The sequence below is a fragment of the Phyllostomus discolor genome, chromosome 8 (assembly GCF_004126475.2).
Source record: "Phyllostomus discolor isolate MPI-MPIP mPhyDis1 chromosome 8, mPhyDis1.pri.v3, whole genome shotgun sequence".
Classification (NCBI taxonomy): domain Eukaryota; kingdom Metazoa; phylum Chordata; class Mammalia; order Chiroptera; family Phyllostomidae; genus Phyllostomus; species Phyllostomus discolor.
In genome coordinates, this window is record NC_040910.2 from 106,492,251 (window position 1) to 106,510,748 (window position 18,498).

At 46.8% G+C, this 18,498-nt stretch overlaps 1 protein-coding gene across 4 annotated transcripts in view; it reads right to left on the bottom strand.

The window, feature by feature from the left end:
* Window positions 1-18,498, bottom strand: part of STAT3 (signal transducer and activator of transcription 3) — a 56,006-nt gene that overhangs the window by 21,636 nt on the left and 15,872 nt on the right. For all 4 annotated transcript variants that reach the window (XM_028519920.2, XM_028519921.2, XM_028519919.2 and 1 more), the window contains exons 2-4: window positions 2,999-3,149; window positions 1,982-2,126; window positions 1,291-1,389 (exon numbers count right to left, since the gene is read on the bottom strand). In XM_028519920.2, coding sequence (XP_028375721.1) covers window positions 1,291-1,389; window positions 1,982-2,126; window positions 2,999-3,126 — 372 coding nt within the window. In that variant the 5' untranslated portion in view covers window positions 3,127-3,149. The remainder of the gene's footprint in view (window positions 1-1,290; window positions 1,390-1,981; window positions 2,127-2,998; window positions 3,150-18,498) is intronic.

The window sequence follows — 18,498 nt, forward strand, 5'->3', positions numbered from 1 at the left end:
TTGGTGTGTTCCTTCTTGGGTCCCACTTCTTTGGGACTCTCTGAGCTTCTTGGACTTCCTGGAAATCTATTTCCTTTGCCAGAATGGGGAAGTTTTCCTTTATTATTTGTTCAAATAACTTTTCCACTTGTTGCTTTTCCTCTCCTCCTTCTGGTACCCCTATAATTCGGATGTTGTAACGTTTAAAGATGTCTTGGAGGTTCCTAAGCTTCTCTTCTTTTTTTGAATTCTTATTTCTCCATTCTTTCCTGTTTGGTTGTTTCTTTCTTCCTTCTGGTCCACTCTATTGTTTTGAGTCCCAGTTTCCTTCCTATCACTATTGGTTCCCTGTGCATTTTCCTTCATTCTCTTATTGTAGCCTGCATTTGTTCATTTAATTTGTGACCAAAATCAACCAATCCTGTGAACTTCCTGATCACCAGTGTTTTGAACTGCACATCTGATAGATTGGCTATCTCTCAGTTGCTTAAAAGGATGAGTTCTGGGGCTTTGACTTGTTCTTCTGTTTGAGCCCTCTCTCTCTCTCTCTCTCTCTCTTTTTTTTTTTGGTCTGGTCGTGCCTATTACAGTGAGGGGCGGAGCCTTAGGTGTTCACCAGGGCTGGGCAACTGAGTCACTGGATTGTGACACTGTATGTGGGGGCGGGGTCAGAGGGAACAATGGTGGTTGCTCCATTCTCCATGGGACTTCAGTCCCTTCTGCTGCTTCCCCCAAGCAAACTGGGCCCCTCTGGTGCCAATTCCCGTGTGGGTGGGCCTGTGCATGCCGTGGGACCTTCCAAGGGCCTGTCCTGTGAGGCTGTCTCTCTGTGTGCCTCAGGGTCCACCCACTGTGATCTTGCACACCCCAGATGCCTTACGTGTGCAACTCTCTCTGCTCTCCACACTGTGACCCACACCCGGCTGCTTGTCTCCGCCCCTCCTACTGCTCTGGATGAACGGGTCTATTTCAACTTCTTGGCTGTCCGACTTCCATTCAGATCAATTTTCTGTCAGTTCTGGATGTTATTCTGCCTCTAAATTGTTGTTGTTCCAATCTTGGTTGTGCGTGGAGGTACAGTGCGTCCACCTATGCCTCCATCTTGGCCCGATGTTTTAATTTGTTTAAAGGGAAGAATTCATTACGCACTCAGAAAAAAAATAGTTATTTTCAATTTCAAAATTTAAAAATCCAAAACACCCACTTAACACCCACTTCTACCCAGGAGGACTGCGTGTGTCCTGACGACCGCACGAGAGCAAGCACGTCTTTGCTCTCGAGGAGGGCGGCAGGGCTCCTGCCCCGTCTCACCTGGGCTGCGGTGGCTGCCGTCTGCAGGAGGCGGGACTCTTCCCACAGGCACCGGGCCACGATTCGGGCAATCTCCATCGGCTTCTCCAGATACCTGCTCTGTAAGTAGGAGAGGGGGAGAATGAAAAGCAGTGGCAGGCTAAGGAGATATGGACTGAAATGTTGCTGGCTTAAAGCAACATTCTTCCTAAACTGAGCGTAACATTTACTACGTGAAACAGTAAAACAAGGGCCTCAAATCCTGGCTGCAGTCAGTGGGAGGGGAGGGGAGAAGGGAGGAGGGCAGGCCTGGTGAGCTGCAGTGCTGTGGGAGAAGGCACTTCCTCTGATTGTCTGGGCGGCCTGCTGCCCTGGGCTCTCGGGAAGTGACTCGCTTTGTCCTGCTGCATCCAATTACGGCCAAACCTTCAACACTGAAAAGTAAGCGTCATCTTCCTGTGAGGGGAGGCCCTGGTTACGATCACGTTATTAACGTGTTAATATATATTAACATAATAATCACTTTACTCCTTCAACTGACTGAAGAAGTGAATTTCAGGTAATGGTGCCCCTGGGTGGGTATACAGAGATTTGGTAACAGTCTAATTACTTCTTTGATTTCAAGTACAAGATAGGCTCTCAAATGAGAAATGAAGTACTTCCAGGAAAGAAAGCTAAAACCCTTCTCTGCTGGTTCAGTTTCTCATCACACCTGGAGGAACTGCTTGATTCTCCGCAGATTGTGCTGATAGAGAACATTCGATTCTTGCAGGAAGCGGCTGTACTGCTGGTCAATCTCACCGAGGAGATTATGAAACACCAGAGTGGCGTGTGACTCTTTGCTGGCCGCGTACGCCCTAGGAAAAGGAAGAATAATAAAGAATGATTCTGAAATCTACACACACATGTCACCATCAATGGGGAAAAAAAACAAGTAAAGGAGGAAAAATAAAACCCAAGGCAAACCCTCTACTTTAATCCACTCACCATTTTACATTTAACTTGCTCGACAACAATAACAATCAACAATTTAATCACTATAAAAATTATTCTAGATACTATTAGCCACTCATAGTCTACACAAAATATTGCATGGTGTTTTGCTTTAAATTCTCAGTCAACTCTGTGGTCAGATTATTAGTAGCAAATAAGCAACCCCAGGATAGGATGGCGTATCTCCAATAGCTCTGAATCACCTTCCTGGCCCTCGCCTAATTCTGGAAAAGCTAGGTCATAGCCCTCGTTTAAGCCAAAATTAACAGTTGAATCTGAACATGTTCAAGTGAAGGAAATCGTTGTTGGAATTCTGTGCCATTATCTCCTCTGTGAACAAGTCTATTTCTCCTCCTCTGTCTCCGTCCTTTAATTAAAGGGGAATCATATGCAAGGACCCAGCTTCCACCCATGACAGAATTCTCATCCACATAAATGTTGGTAACACGTCTCCAAAGCACCAGAGAACACACAGAGGATCTCACCAAGGTAGTGAGATCCAAATCAGTCCTAAACACATCCACCGGCAAGCAGGCGGTTTGACGTGTGTGCTCCTGATATGGAAGATGTTTACACAAGATTAAGAATACCTCTTTATCTCCTGATCTCTTTGACCCCGTCACCTGTACCCATACATTTTTCGATGAAATAGCACACAGTTAAGCTAGAACAGACTGTGCTTCTTGATGCAAACCAAAAACCTAACAATTTGGGGAGTTTCTCGAGAAAGACTTACCAGTCTTGACTCTCAATCCAAGGGGCCAGAAACTGCCGCAGCTCCATGGGGAAGCTGTCACTGTACAGCTGATGAAGCTGCTCCAGGTACCGTGTGTCGAGTTGCTGTAGCTGATTCCATTGGGCCATCCTGCTGCGATCAGAGGTCCCACCTGTAAACCAAAGGGTTCATTCGGTCACTACAAGCCCCGGCAGGGTAAACGATCTGGAAACACCCTGTCTACCCAACGCAGGCGTCAGGTCTGTGATTAGGGATAAGAGATGCTTTGGGAAGGACCCTGCATGTCTCTGCCAGTTTAGAGCAACGCACACACATTCACACTCCCTACTTCCGAACTACGTCACCGCTCCTTCTAAACAAGACGATAAAGTGGGCACGATGCCAAGGTCTGTAATTATCCACCGGAGGTAGGTGAAGTTGAAAAATGACTTCCAGAATTCCACTTCCCCGTCTGTGAAATAGAGATCCTGATTCCCATCCCGTGAGGCTGTTGAGATAATAGTTCCAGAGCCCCAGCTCTGTGCCCAGCTTACAACACATGCTCACCAGCTGTCAGCCCTTTCAAGTGTCCTGGGAGTACACAGAGTAAACCTGAACTAAGACCAAAATGTGGGGTGTGCACGTTCAGGGGAGACTCGGGGCTAACTCTAAGACTACAGGTTTAAGAGTATAAGCAAGGGTCTGCCTAGGATTCTCCCACTCAACAAAAAGTAATGTTGTTCTACGAATTTCTCAGTCTGGGATGAGAGAGCAGAGAAGCTGAACACCAGGCAAGCGTGCTACCCTCAGGTTGGTGACTGCCCGGGGAAATGTTCGGGTATGAGAAACCAACCCGCCAGCCACCTTCAGTTCTCTTTCTGAATAGCGACCCTGAATAAGCAGCCTTAAGAAGCTGTAAAAATAACTGAGTAATAGCCAAAAACTGAGGTATTTGTACGCATCAAAGTGTAGAGAGCTGGTTCTCTGGGACAGCGGGGACATTTAATGAAAGACCGAATACGCACAAACACATACACGTAACCCGATTTCCTGGTTTGCTTATTTCTCAGAGCAGACCACCTGCCACATGCTGACGCGCTGTAACCACGGCGTGTATTACCCTCACGCAGGAACCAAAGGTTACCAGAACTCTCTTACAATATTCGCATTAGAGCCAAGTTAAGATCTGCCCCATAGGCTAAAAGCACCAGTATCTGCCTTACGTTTCTCAGGACCTGATGTGCATAGAAAGCTGTATATTAGGCCAGTTTATGTTGGTTCTACTGCAGTGCAAGTGCACGGAAACTCTAGGTCTGCTGTGTAGTAGCCTCCGCCCACGCGTGGCTCCTGGACACTTAACATGGGGCTGCTTCAAATTGAGATGGACTTTCCATCTCAGTGTGTAAAATACGCACTGGGTTTTGAAGATTTAGCAAAAAAAGAAAAAGGCAAACTATCTCGTTAATATTGAAATGATATTTTGGCTATATTAGGCAAACTAAAATATAGCATTAAGATGAATTCCACCCATTTCTTTTTACTTCTTTTAATATAGCTACTGGCAACTTTAACATTACATATGTGGCTTGCATTCCACTTTTACTGAACGCTGCTGCTCTTACGTAAACAAAAGCTGTGGTTCTTCTAACAAATGATTTAAAGAAATAGGTACCTACTTTTCAAAATATGACTCCGGTGTTGCAAATTGCTTATTTTTGACACAAATGTCGAGCCTTCACCGTCTGCTCCCTGGCACTCCCAGGTGAAAGCATAAGGCAACATCCGTTTAATCCAGATCAGTTACAGATTAACACTGGGGTCGTTCAGGAATACTTGTGTTTTCAAACTAATGTGCCACTAGCAAATTACGAGTTGTCCAAGATTGTCCGATTCATTTCTGGTCCGTAACTCAGAGGGTTTGGTTGTTGTTGTCGTTGTCGTTTTGATTTTAGTTGGGATTTCAGTAAATAGCACCATAATTGTGCTATTTCTTAAACCAGAAACCAGATAAGTTTTCTCCACGAAAATTCAAGCACCAGCAGTGACTCATGTTATGTTCCACTTCTTAGTCTCGTCACTGGAGGACCCGGGCGGAGAAGCAGATAGGGATCTCCTCGCTGGCTGCTTAGCTGCAAGCCCTGTTGAACCGCCAGGGGCCCCGGCGCAATCAGGCCCAGCGCTCTTCCTAAGAAAAGCGTATCTCCGAGCCATCTCACCAAGTTATCTAGGAAAATCAGTGCCAACTAGCTTTGTGGTAACTGTGTTACTGGAAAAAAAAAATTTTTAAAGAGGCCAATTTATTTCACAATCTCATTTCTGGTTTTTCAAATGATGAGTTAAGCTAAAGAACTCCACTCAAGTCTAATTAAAGTATTTCCTACCTCCGGAATGATTCTGAGTCTGTGACTTCACAACCACTTTCCCCAACCCCCGGGACACAGAAAGTGATCTCACGGCCATGTAAGTGCCGAGTAGCACCCTGCGTGCGCAGGTGAGAAGTCGGTTCACTCCCCATAGTGGCTCGCTCGCTCGGGGTGCGGCGCGGGGCTTAATGCCCTCGCGGTGTTTGCCGAATTTAGGAGAGAAGACAGTAAATGTTAGCGTGTGAAGGAAAATGTGATGCCGTTTTCTACCGCTGAAGAAAAAGGAAAAAGAAAAATGAAACAGTAGGTCACCAAAGACTTTGTGGACTTTTCGAAACAGGGATTTCTCAACCCCTTGGGGATAACTTTACCAACAGCAAGTCATAAGACAAACAACCACCGTCTGACGGGGAACTTCTCACCATGAAGATCATGACACAGGTCGGGCCGAAGTCGCAGTTCTCATTCGCACGCTGCACTCCAAGCTAACCAAGGGCAAGGCGAGAAACACAAGCCAGGACCACTTAGCAAAGACTCTCACTACATCACTTCATCAAGCTTCTTTTACAATAAGACCTGGACTTGACATTCACACACCAGTGGGTTTACAATAGGGGCGAGGGCCGGAGGGGAGAGAGGGGGGAGAGGGAGGAAAACCAGGCCTGTCCAGAACAGAAAGTGATCTAGAGATACTTTCCACCTCATAATGTGTCACGCGATTTTTCTTTGGTGTTGGCCAGACTCCATGTTAGAAATACCTGCATCTCAAGCAGAACATACCTGTGGTATCTTATTGTCCTGACACATCAATCCCCTCTGCTGTCAGGAAAGGCTCAGTGGCTAAGGCAGAGTATAAAGTAACACAGAAATATAGCTGCACAAATTGCTGTAGAAACCAGCCTTCGTAAGAAGATATTTTTAAAAGATTATAAAAGTAATAATGTTCACTGTGGAAATTGGGGGAGGGGCCCCACTATCTAGAACTGTAAGTGATATAGTATTGGTCTAATTCCTTTTAATCTATCCCAAGAGTATGTACATATATTTTATTTCTTTTTAAAAGTTGGGATCATAGTATTTTTACAGCTTTGTCTTCTCTTTGAAAGCTTATTATATAGTTAACATTTTCTATACAAGGAGAGTTTTCGTTTAAAGTCCAGAAAACAACCATTTGGCTTCTATTAGTAGTTTAAATATAATCCTACTAAACCCACTGAGACCCACTGAATTTACTTCTATTTGCAAGCTCCAATTTATTTATTCTCACATCACATTCCAAAAATAATATGAAGTAGCTGCAAACTCCTTAGAGTCAACTAGGGAGGAGGAGACATAAAAGGCAGTTAATGCCAGAAGAAGACACTCAACCTGCAGGAAACACTGACTGAAAGGTTAAAGGTAAGTGAACGAGTGGGAGTCTAATTTAAATACTACAGCTTTATCTAACTGCTGTTAGCTTAACCATCCGTAATTACCCTAGACAGTAAGACTAAAATTCCAAATTTAAAAAAGATGATTCAGAATAAGTACCCGTGGGCCCTGGCCAGGCAGCTCAGCTGGTTAGAGTGTTGTCCTGATACCCCAAGGCTGTGGGTTCGATCCCAATCAGGGCACATGCACGAACCAATGAATGCATCAATAAGGGGAACAACAAATTCATGTTTCTCTCTCTCTCTCTCTAAAAATCAATAAATACAAATTAAAAATAAGTACACTGGTATGACAGACAATTTCACTGCTTACAAATTCAAATAGTACCTTTATAAGGTTTAAAACTAGATGTTTTCCTTTACAACAAGAAGTTCATACATAAATCTAATATTGATTTCCTAGAATGACCAAATGTTAACACCTGAGTGCCTAATCTGATCTATACTTATTGTAATACTCAAGTATTTCAATTACAAATAATAGGATTTGCTTTCAAGTCAGAAACCAACTCTTCCTTGCAAAAATGGACATTGAAAAATATAAGAGAACTTGAATTAGAGCCCCCCACAAATGTGCCAAAATTGAATATATGAAAAAAGTACTAAATTACTGAGGGGTAGAGCTTGGAGAAATAAGGAAAAAAAAACAAAAACAGTTTTTAATGACACTCTGGAGCCAAAAAAGTCTTTTCCCCCCTCATTCTTCTTATTCCACTTTAATTCTTCTAGAAAGTGTTAAAAAAAAGCATCTTGTGCCAAACACATTATTTTTCCCATTCCAGATCTTATCGTTAGTACTGCCTTTGCATAGCTGTCTAATGTATATCCAGAAACAGAGAATAAAATGTATCCGGTTTACGGTTAACTTGAAGAGGCGGAGACTACCGGGAATGTGAACAGCAAAAAGGAAAGGAAACCTCTGATCCTTGAAGGACGGCCAGGACTTTAAAAACAAAACCAAAAGAATTACCCCAAAGCTAGTGCTCGCCCAGCTGCCTTTGGGGAAAAGACCGAAGAACTATGAATTACCAAGATCCCTTGTTATTTCAAACTTAGCAGTGTTAAGACATTGAAAAAGACAAACTGGTGTGTTCTCCACACTTCACTTGGGACAGGCACTATATTTGATCACAAATCCTCCAGATTAAAGGAGCGAGCACCTAACAAACGTAATTTTCTCTGAATTGGAAGTAACACAGCCGGACATGTGTTGTCGATTACTAAGTGCGCGGTTCATGGCTAAGGCTGCCTGAGAACTGGTCTGACTGCATGAAAACCACAAAACAGACCAAATTCGTGTGTCACGGGGCCTCCCCACACTGGGACTCTTCCACTCCCCCAACCAGATGCTCCGCTCCAAAGCAGTGGGGTTCGAGGCCACAGAAACGAGACGCTCTACCCCAGCTGGGCAGGGGTGCAAGCCCTGGCTGCCACTTATCACTGCTTGTTCGGGAAACGGTACTTGACTGCTGAACAGGCCTCTTCTTCAGTAAAATGAGGAAGTACCCCTCTCTTTTAAGGATGGCTGTAGAAATTTTTTTTTTTAAAAAAACCATAATGGATGTGCAGCATCCTTCCTCTACAATAGGGTGCTGGGTGTGTGCCTTGTCGCTGTGTTGCTCCTTCCCCACCCCGTGGGATCCCTTTCATCAGCATTTCTTCAATGCCCACGGAAACATACATTAATTCCTTGGGTTAGCCAGGTTAAATGATAAAGTCAGTTTTCCCTACTAGGTAAAACACAGGCATTTTAGTGGGCCTTTGTATCATATCCTGTGGGAGGAAGTTAGTAATGCCGCGGTTTGGTGTGTGTGTAAGGGGACAAGAGGAGGACAAAAGGACTGGGCGGTGCCCTGATCAAATACCTCCATGCTTAGTTCCCCTGAGGGTAGCCCCAGGGACTAAAAAGACTACAGCTAAAAACACTAATGATATCCAAATATAAAAAAAAAAAAAGAAAAAATTACCTTGGTTTAGGAGCAATCCAAATAACTAATGATCATGGCTCATATTTACATAGTACAATGTGCCAGCCACTGTTTTGAGCACTTGACCTCTATTTACTTATTTCATCCTCACCACAATCCTATGAGATAGATGCTACTTTTATCCCCTTCACAGAGGAGGACACTGAGGCACAGAATCTTTGGTGAGCCGCCCAAGGTCATACAGGCGATAAAGGCATGCAGCTGGAATCCCAACCCAGATGCAGCCGTCTGTTTCCAGACTTCCTGCTCTCTGACCACTGCGCTCGAGTGGGAGTTTTCATTGATCTTTCAGTAACCCATGAGTCGACCGTGACACCGAGCCTCTGTGACCTTATGGCATTTTAACAGGCATAAGTAGTGTCACAACTAAAGGGTCTATCAGGGCTGCTGAAACGGGCCCATGTCTAGAATGATATTCTAGTTGTATCGCATTTCAGATGGCACCCTAAAAAGCAAACGCATTCAGGGAGGGGCAGCCAGGGAGTAAGAAGTCCAAAAACTCCATCATCTTGTCCAGGGAGAAGGCTTGGAGAACGGAAGCGGGCTTAGCAAAGAAAGAACGACATCGCGGAGCAGTGGCCCCTCAAGCACGTGGAGATCAGCACCCGAAAGGGCAAGTCACTCCAGAGCTGCAGTCTGTCTCCCCCGAGTATCTGTGCCCAAACTCAGCCCTCTGGCTGCAGGCTACAGTGATAAGAGCAGATATTGTTTTTTTTTAAATAAATAAATACATAGAGCTGCCTGGAAACCAAACCAGATGCCAAACTGGAATTGCTGCGCGTGGGAACCAGGTTTCAGTATTCGTAAGTTCCTCAGACGAGGCTACTGTGTGGTCCCACCGAGAGCCCGGAGGACGAGCAGAGGGCAAGGCTCGGCTCCAGGTGCACGTCAGAATCACCGCAGGGGCTCAGAGAAGCCCGACACTGGCCCCGGCTCCCGATGGGCTGGATAACGGTCCCCAGGGGGCGGCAGTTGTCCCGAAGCAGAAAGCCCGCAGAGAATGAATGCATAAGGGGACCGTGGCATGAGAGGAGGTCGGGGAAGGCTCTTCTGTAAGCCATATGATCAGGGCAATGGTGGGGCCTGCCAAGTTTTAAGCAGACAAATGACCACTTGATTCACATTTCAGAAGGATCCCTCAGGAAGAAATAATCAAGGTGAGAGATGGCGGTGGCCTGCGCTTGGGTAGCAGCCTCAGAAGTGTTTTCAAGTGGACGTCTTCCCGAGACACTAACGAGGGAGACATCATGGAGCTCGGTGACTGGTCGAAGGGCAAAGGTGGCTCAGAGACAGTGAGGAGGAAGGGACAGCCTCCCAGGTTCTCACTGCGTTTGGTATTCAAGTGGAGGTCAAGTGCCCACCCTGAGAAACGTCACAGCAGGAACTCCGCCACTCGGAGAGCAGCTAGGCTGGACACCTCTGCAGACTATCCAGTCTGTAAATCATGATCAGGTTCCGTTCCCTCAAGACATAAGGCTGCTGCGATCCAAGAATAAATGCTGCTATAAGTAGTAAATTGCTGTTTACCCAAAAAATGTCCAGGGTTTGCACTCCAGCTGACAGATAAACTCCACCCTTCCCCCAGGCTCGGAGCCACAATGCGGCTGGGCCACGACAAGAGTGTTCAACCGTCTCCCCACATAGGCTCGCCTCCCTCCAGTCCACTTCCATGCTGTAGCGAGACCTTTCAAGACACAGACTTGCCCTGGCCGGGTAGATCAGTCGGTTGGAGCACTGTCCTGATGTGCCAAGGTTGCAGGTTCGATCCCTCATCAGGGCATATCCAAGAACCAACCACTGAATGTATAAATAAACAGAACAATAAAAAATTTGACTTCTCCCCCTCTCTCTCCCACTTCCTCTAAAATAAACAGATAAATAGATAAATAGATAAATGAATGACACAGGCTAATGACTCTACACTGTTCTCACGCTGAAACAAAAGATATAATATTAAGTCAGAAGAGTGACGTGCTTAGAGCGTATTCTGTGGCCACGGTGAACTCTGACCCCACCTAGATACATGTCGGTGCCAGTTATTTCGCCTCCTTGTGCCACAGTCTCCTCATCTGTGAAAAGAGGGAGATCACAGGACGCACCTCCCAGGGTCATTGTCAGAACTGAAGAGTTAATGCGCACACAGCACGTGGGACACAGCACGTGGGACACAGCCGGCACACCGTATAAAGTGTCTGTGAGCGTTCGGAATGTGGCAGATGGCCTGGCTGGCCCTGCCTCTCTTGCGTCAGCCGGCACCAGAGCCTGTGGCACTCATTCTGCCCTTCCTCCAGCTGCTGGACGACACCAGGGCCTCCCTCCACAGGTCCTCCACGCACCTTCCTTCTGCACCACCACCACGGCCTGGCCCTGGGCACTGGGATGCCCTAACTTGCAGTAATAACCACTATGCGGGGCAGCCAGCTCCGGGAGGACAGGCAGAAACTAGGCTTTTGCCCCCTATTTTGTTCTCTCCTTCACCCCCAGCACCCAGCCGAGTGCCTGGCCCATACCAGGTGCTCAGAAAAGATGTCTTGAGTGAATAAACCACAGGTATGAAGTACAACTACATCGATACGCCAGATCCTTCAGGCTAAGACACCTGTATTCTGAGAAGCAGAACAGTTCTTTCCATTTTGCTTTTTGAAAATTTCAACCATGATCCTGCATGGACCTTTCAGTAAGACTAAAATCACAGCCCCCCCCCCCCCAGCTGAAAAAGGTAACTAACTTCTCAGTGCCCACTGTAAAATCTTCATCCCTGCGCAAGTCTCTCCAGCTCCCCAGCCACCTTCCTTAGGCCAACTCGGCTCCTCTCTCCAGCCTCAAGATGACTTTCAGAAATGTCCTAGTCAAAAGTGACTTGATCAAACATGCATCAAGTCAACTGATCTCTCCCTCACCTCCACCCTCACAGACTTGGTCCCTTTCTCGCAGACACTCCCGCCTAACACGGGAATTTCCCCCTGGTGGCACCGTCCGTCCCCTTCCTGCAGGTGTTAGACAGGCTTTCCTTCCCGAAGCCCCTCCGCTCTGACCACCGCTTCAACTCCGAATGCCTGCTGTACCCACACACACAGTGAGCCTTTCTCTGGATCTAATCCCACCGTCTCCGCTCGAGGAGAAGCTCTGCTCTCTGCTGGCGACCCTCACGCACCCTTTGTTCCGATCCGGGGCTCCCAGCGGGGCATGAGACGCCAGACACCAAACGAGCATTTCCTTTGCAGCTTCCTCCACTCGCACCTGCCCGTGCACGTGCGTGGCAACACTGTCTACTGGACAGCCACCGATGGCCACGGTGCTGAAGAGCACGGCACCCACGTGGCTTCTTCCTCTGGGAAAACGGGATGAGCTCGACCCTGTATGACTGGCTAGACCTAGAGTTTGGAAGTCTTTCCGGAGAGAAGCGAAGCATCCTTCCAATGAGCCGTGAGTGCTGGTGGACTCATCCTCACAGGGGTCGGAGGCAGACTGCCAACTTTTTAAAACAGAAGGGGTACGGCCTTTGAGAAATGACTAGGTTGGGCCAGTATCTCGTCATGTCACAATTCCCAGGCCTGAGGACAGCTGAGGGGAAAAGGGCAAGCTGCCGGGAAAAGCTGTGGGTTCTGCTATCTTTGGCCAAAGCCCACATGAAGGTCATACGAGCATCCACTGATCCAGAACAACCCGGAACACCACGGAAGTTATTAATGTTCTTTTAAATAGCCAACTGAAATAAAGCAGAGAAGGAAAACTGAATTCCTGATTCTCAACATCACAAACCCACAACAGAGATCAAACTTTTTGCAGAGAAGGAAGAATCTTTTTGTAAATTTACGCAGGTCACGTCCCTGAGCACGAAGCCATGTATACCTGGGGCCAGGAGCCCATCTCCGCGGACCCTGGGTCGGAGCTCCTTCCTTCGGAGTAACTATGGAATGGGGGCAGAACCTCAACGTCAAAGGGCAGTGTGGTGGTTGGAAAGCATGACCCCAATTCTTCGATACTTGTCCCATCGGAAGAAGGGATCTTCGTCCCCTTCTCTCAAGCCTGGCTAAAACGGTGACTGCCCCAGCCAACGGAGTGTGACGGGAGTATCCATGTGCAACTTCCAAGGCCACGCCCTTCGCCCGATTCTCTGGAAGGCTCCCTGTCCAGAACCGGGCACACACCCCATGAGAAGCCCAAGGCAGGGAGAAGGAGAGCGCACGTGGCAGTGCTTGGTCTACAGTGCCAGCTGAGACCACCTTCGAGCCGTCCCAGCTCAGGCGTGTGCCTGAGGGAGGCAGCACTGGGGGCCCCAGACGGTGGCGTCTCCCCAGCCGGGGCCCTGGACACCGTGCCCCAGGGATGAGACACCTGTGCGGGGCCCATCGAAACTCCAGCCCCGGGACCCTTGAGCATCGTGAAATGGTCGCTGCTTCCTGCCCTGAATGTGAGGCCGTTGGTTGCATTTGGTGACGAGAACGACATTGTCACTGACGTAGTGATAGAAGACCACTTTTATACAGAGTCCAACTTCCATGAGGAAAGAATTTGCAATTTCAAAGAAAAAGGTTTTGCTGTTAAAAGTATTGAAATAGTTCTTTATTCCTCTATGCTCTCACTTCCTGAATGACTCACCCAGTCCCACTCCTGCAGAATAACTGTACACTGACCGTCCCCAAATTGCTGTCTCCAGCCCTGTCCTTTCTCATGAGCTCACACTCCTAAACCTAACTGCCAGCTCAGTATCTGCACTTGAATCTCTAACAAGCACCTCCATTTAACATATCCCAAACTAACTCCTTTGTTAAAAACCTCTCCCGGCCAACTTCCCCTCCAGTCTTCCCCATTTTAGCAAATGACAACTCCATTCTTGCACGTGCTCAAGCCAAAAACCTTGACAATGAGGTCTGACTCCAATCTCTCTCCTCCTCTTCCCCCTGCCCCACAACACCCAATCCACGAATAAATTCTGCTGGCTCTGTCTTCAAAATATATCTAGAATGTGAGCACTTCTTCCCAGCTCCCCTGATACTGTTATACAATCTCAATCCAAGCCACCACCATCTCGTACCTAGAAAACTGCCTTCACCTCCCAGCTGCTCCCAATGCTCTCGCCCGGGTCCTTCTACAGTCTATGTCCCACAGTACAAACCCTTTCAAAATATAAGTAAGACCATTTTATTCTTCTGCTTAAAAGCCACTCAGAAAAAACCCACACTCTGACCATGGCCCACCAGATAACCCACTTTGCCCCAGGTGCCTCTTTTACCTCCTCTCCCGCTGCTGCCCCCTTTGCTCGCCCCCGTCTCCCCTCTGCTTCTGAAGCACAGCGCGGACGGTTCTGCCCTAGGCCTTCTGTGCTTTCTCCCCTCGCCCAGACAGCCCTGCCCCTAGACAGGCGGCTACACTGCCCACTCCCTCACCTCATTCAGGTCTCTGCGCGGATGTACCCGACACCAATCCATCTAAAACAGGACATCTACCTCTGCTGAGTTTTTCTTCACATTATTCACCCTCCAATATATTGTTTATTTTCTGGTTTATCTCCTTCCACCACCACCTGCTAGGGATGTAAGCTCCTTAAGAACAAAGACTTTCTTCTGTTCACTGTTGCTTCCCCAGCACCTAGCAGATGCTCAAATATTTGTTGAACAAATGAATAAAAGTGAAATACATTTAAAAAATGATCTGTAACAGGTTAAGACGGAAGCACGGGTAGACATGCTTCGCCTCCTTGTGCAACCATGGACTTACAACCAGATCTCAAAACTAGTACCATCCAGAGCCATCAGAAAATCCAGCTGCACGGAAGTCCGACAACCAGGGATTTAAAGGAGACACACTCATCCAGACGAGGAGGAGGGGCAGAGCTGTGGAGGGGGAATGCAGTGTAGCAGAACTGATGGGAGGGATAACACAGGAGCAGGTGATCCTGGCCCCAGGCCAGCCTCACAGCCCAGGGTTGCAGCCCCGGAAGACAGATCCCATTACCTCTGGCTGTAAAAGCTAGTGGGGGTTGGGCAGAAGAAACTGCTGGATTTTCACTGCTTAAAGGTCCAAAACAGTCTCGGAACATACACAAACCCACCCCTCCAGGATTCTCCGCCAGGGCAGCAGCTGGAAGGGCGCCAGTCACACCCTGGAAGCGGGTGAAGTGACTAGAAATGGGGCAAGCGCCAGTTGAACGGCCAGAAGCCAGGCGGCAGCACTGTCCCCTCCCCAAGCCCTCCCCCCACAGCCACAAAGCAGCGAAGGGGGTACCCCTCCTTGGCAATCACCTAAGGCTCCACCCTACACAATTTACAGGTGCGTTTTCTACATAGGCCAAGCCACTGAGACGGGGAGTCAAAGCAGCCCTACCTAGCACACAGAAACAAACACAGGGAGACTGCTCAATTGAAGAGACAATGAAATACGGCCCAAATAAAAGTAGAGGGCAAAAGCCCAGAAACAGAACTAAGCAAAATGGAGATAACCAACCTATCAGATGCAAAGTTTCAAACACTGGTTATCAGGATGCTCAGAGAACTCCTTGAGTACAGCAAACAACAACAACAACAAAGAAATGAAGGCTACACTAAGTGAAATGAAGAATAATCCACAGGAAACCAACAGAGAAGGGAAGGCAGCTGGGATTCAGATCAGCAATTGGGAACATAAGAAAGAGGTAAACATTCAACCAGAACAAAAAGAAGAAACAAGAATTTGAAACAATGAGGATAAGCTTACGAACCTCTGGGACATCTCCAAATGTGCCAACATCCTAATCACAGGGATGCCAGAAGGAGAACAGGAAGAGCAAGAAACTGAAAACTTACTTGAAAAAAACAATGAAAGAAAACTTCCCTAATTTGGTGAAGGAAATAGACATACAAGTCCAGGAAGCAGAGAGAGTCCCAAACAAGTTGGACCCAAAGAGGCCCACTCTGAGACACATCATGATTTAAACATCAAAGATCAAGGATAAAGAGAGAGACTCTTAAAAGCAGCAAGAGAACAGTAGAGAGTTACTACAAAGGAGTTCCCATAAGACTATCAGTGGATTTCTCAAAAAGAAACTTTGCAGGCAAGAAGGGACTGGCAAGAAGTATTCAAAGTGATGAAAAACAAGGGCCTACAACCTAGATTACTCTATCCAGAAAAGCTATCATTTAGAATGGAAGGGCAGATAAAGGGCTTCCTAGCCAAAATAAAGCTAAAGGAGTTCATCACCACCAAGTCATTACTACTGGAAATGTTAAAGGGACTTAAAATTTTTTTCAGAAAAAAAAAAAAGATCAAAACCATGAATATTAAAAACTCAACAAATTCACAGCTATCAACAACTGAATCTAAGCAAACAACTAGAACAGTAACAGATTCATACATAGGAGATCATTTGGAAGGTTATCAGCTGGGAGGGGGAAGGGGGAGAATGGGGAATGGGTACAGGGGTTAAGAGGCATTTCTGGTGGGAACAAAATAAACAGGGGGGGGTTAAGAACAGCACAGGAAATGGAGAATCCAAAGAACTTACATGCACGACCCACGGACATGAACTAAGTGGGAGAGTGAGTGCTGGAGGGAAGAGGATACCAGGTGGAGGGGGCAAACAGGGAAAAACTGGGACAACTGTAATAGCAACATCAATAAAATATAATAAAAAATATCTGACACCCTGGCTGGCGTAGCTCAGTGGATTGAGCTCGGGCTGGGAACCAAAGTGTCCCAGGTTCGATTCCCAGCCAGGGCACATGCCTGGGTTGCAGGCCAGAACCCCCAGCAACCGCACATTGAATCCCTCTCTCTCTCTCTCTCTCTCCCCTCCCTCCCTTCCCTCTCTAAAAATAAATAAAATCTTTAAAAAAAAAATATCTGTAACATACTTTTAGCATAAAGAAGACTGAAATACCTTAAGAAGCTAGTTAACTTCATATAATGGCATAAGCTAACTTTCCTTAAGAGTGCGTTAATAGGTGCAACAATTCATGAAAATTTACTGTAAGTGACAAATCAAATATAGTTTCCCCGTAGAATTGGTATTAAAATGTAAACCTCAAAAGAGGTTTTTAAAATAATGAGGTTTTGCCCATAAAGCTGAACTGTTGTATAGTACAGTTGTTTCTCCTGAAATTGCAATGATGAGACTTTAGCTCCCTGTCGTCGTCTAAAAGAGGACATTTCGTGACATGTGCTGTTGAATTGGCTGAAAAATATGTATACAGAGCATTCACATTCCCCAGATCTCTCCAAACCCAGCAGGAGACAGAATTTTTTTTTAAGATTTTATTATTTATTTTTAGAGAGGGAAGGGAGGGAGAAAGAGAGAGACAGAGAGAGAAACATCAACGTGAGGTTGCTGGGGGTTGTGGCCTGCAACCCAGGCATGTACCCTGACTGGGGATCGAACCTGCAACACTTTGGTTTGCAGCCCGAGCTCAATCCACTGAGCTACGCCAGCCAGGGCCCAGAATTCTCATTTGTCTGGAGAAAGCTAAGTCTGGACTCGGAGACAGCAGACACAGCTGTCTGTGGACAAAAGAGTCGCTGAACCGAAGCATGGAGATGAGGCGGGAGGCTCCGCGCATCGGCTCCCAGAACCCTGGCAGCGAGAGCCTCTTCCAGCCCCACAAAGAAGCCCAGCATAAGCACATGCTTTTGAAGAAGACCTCCAAGATGATGTGGAGATGAACATAAGAAGAAAGGAACAATCCCAGGGTTCAGAGTATTAGGAGAGACACAAATTTCACATAACTATAAATATTATCCTCAGAGAGACAAATTCTACCCATTAAACAGAACTAGGACAAAAACGAAGATGAAGCTGGAAATGGTAACTGAGAAAAAGAGTTCCTGAAACTGAAGCTGACAGCCAGGATTAAGAATTAAATAGATGGGCCCTGGCTGGGTAGCTCCATCGGCTGGAACGCCGTCCTGACTCGCCAATGTTGTGAGTCTGGTCCCCAGTCAGGGCACACACAAGGGTCAACCAGTGCACGTGTATATAAGTGCAACAGCACATCAATGTTTCTGGCTCTCTCTCCCTTCCTCTCTCTCTGTAAAATCAATCCATAAAAAATTTCCAATTAAATAGATGGGTTGAAAGATAGGATCACGGTAACCTCCTAGAATGTAATCCACAGCAACAACAAAAAATATTGAAAATGGAAACGGAGGGGAAGCAGAAACAAAATGAAATAAAACTCAGATGCTCCGTGCAGAGGACCCGTGTCTGGCTGAGCGGGTAGCACAGGTGGTTACAGCATCGTTCCCACATGACAAGGCTGTGGGTTGGATGTCCGGTCGGGGCACATACAAGAGTGACAACAAGTTGCTTTCTTTCTTTCTCTTTCTCTTTCTCTTATCAATACATAAAAATAAAATAAAACAGACCCACACTAAGGCACATCCCGTGCAATTTCAGAACAGTGGAATAACGAAGCTATACAAATTTCCAGAGAAAAGAACCAGGTCCCTTGGGGAGGACCGAAAATCAGCACAGCATCAGACTTTGGGCACAAACACTGACAGATTCTAAGGCAACTGAGCCCAAAATGCCTTCAGTACAATGAGCAAAGGATTCAATGCCCGCCCAAAGGATCGTCAAGCATGAAGGGAATAAAGATACTTCAGATATGTGGCAACTCAAAAAATGTACCTCCCACGCACCTTTTCTTGACAGCGTGCCACCAGAATATGAGGTTCATCGAGTGAAGCAGCGAACCCAGAAAGAGGAAGACATAGGACCCAGAGGAAGGGGAATCCAGCATCGGACAGTGGTCAAACGAGGCTCA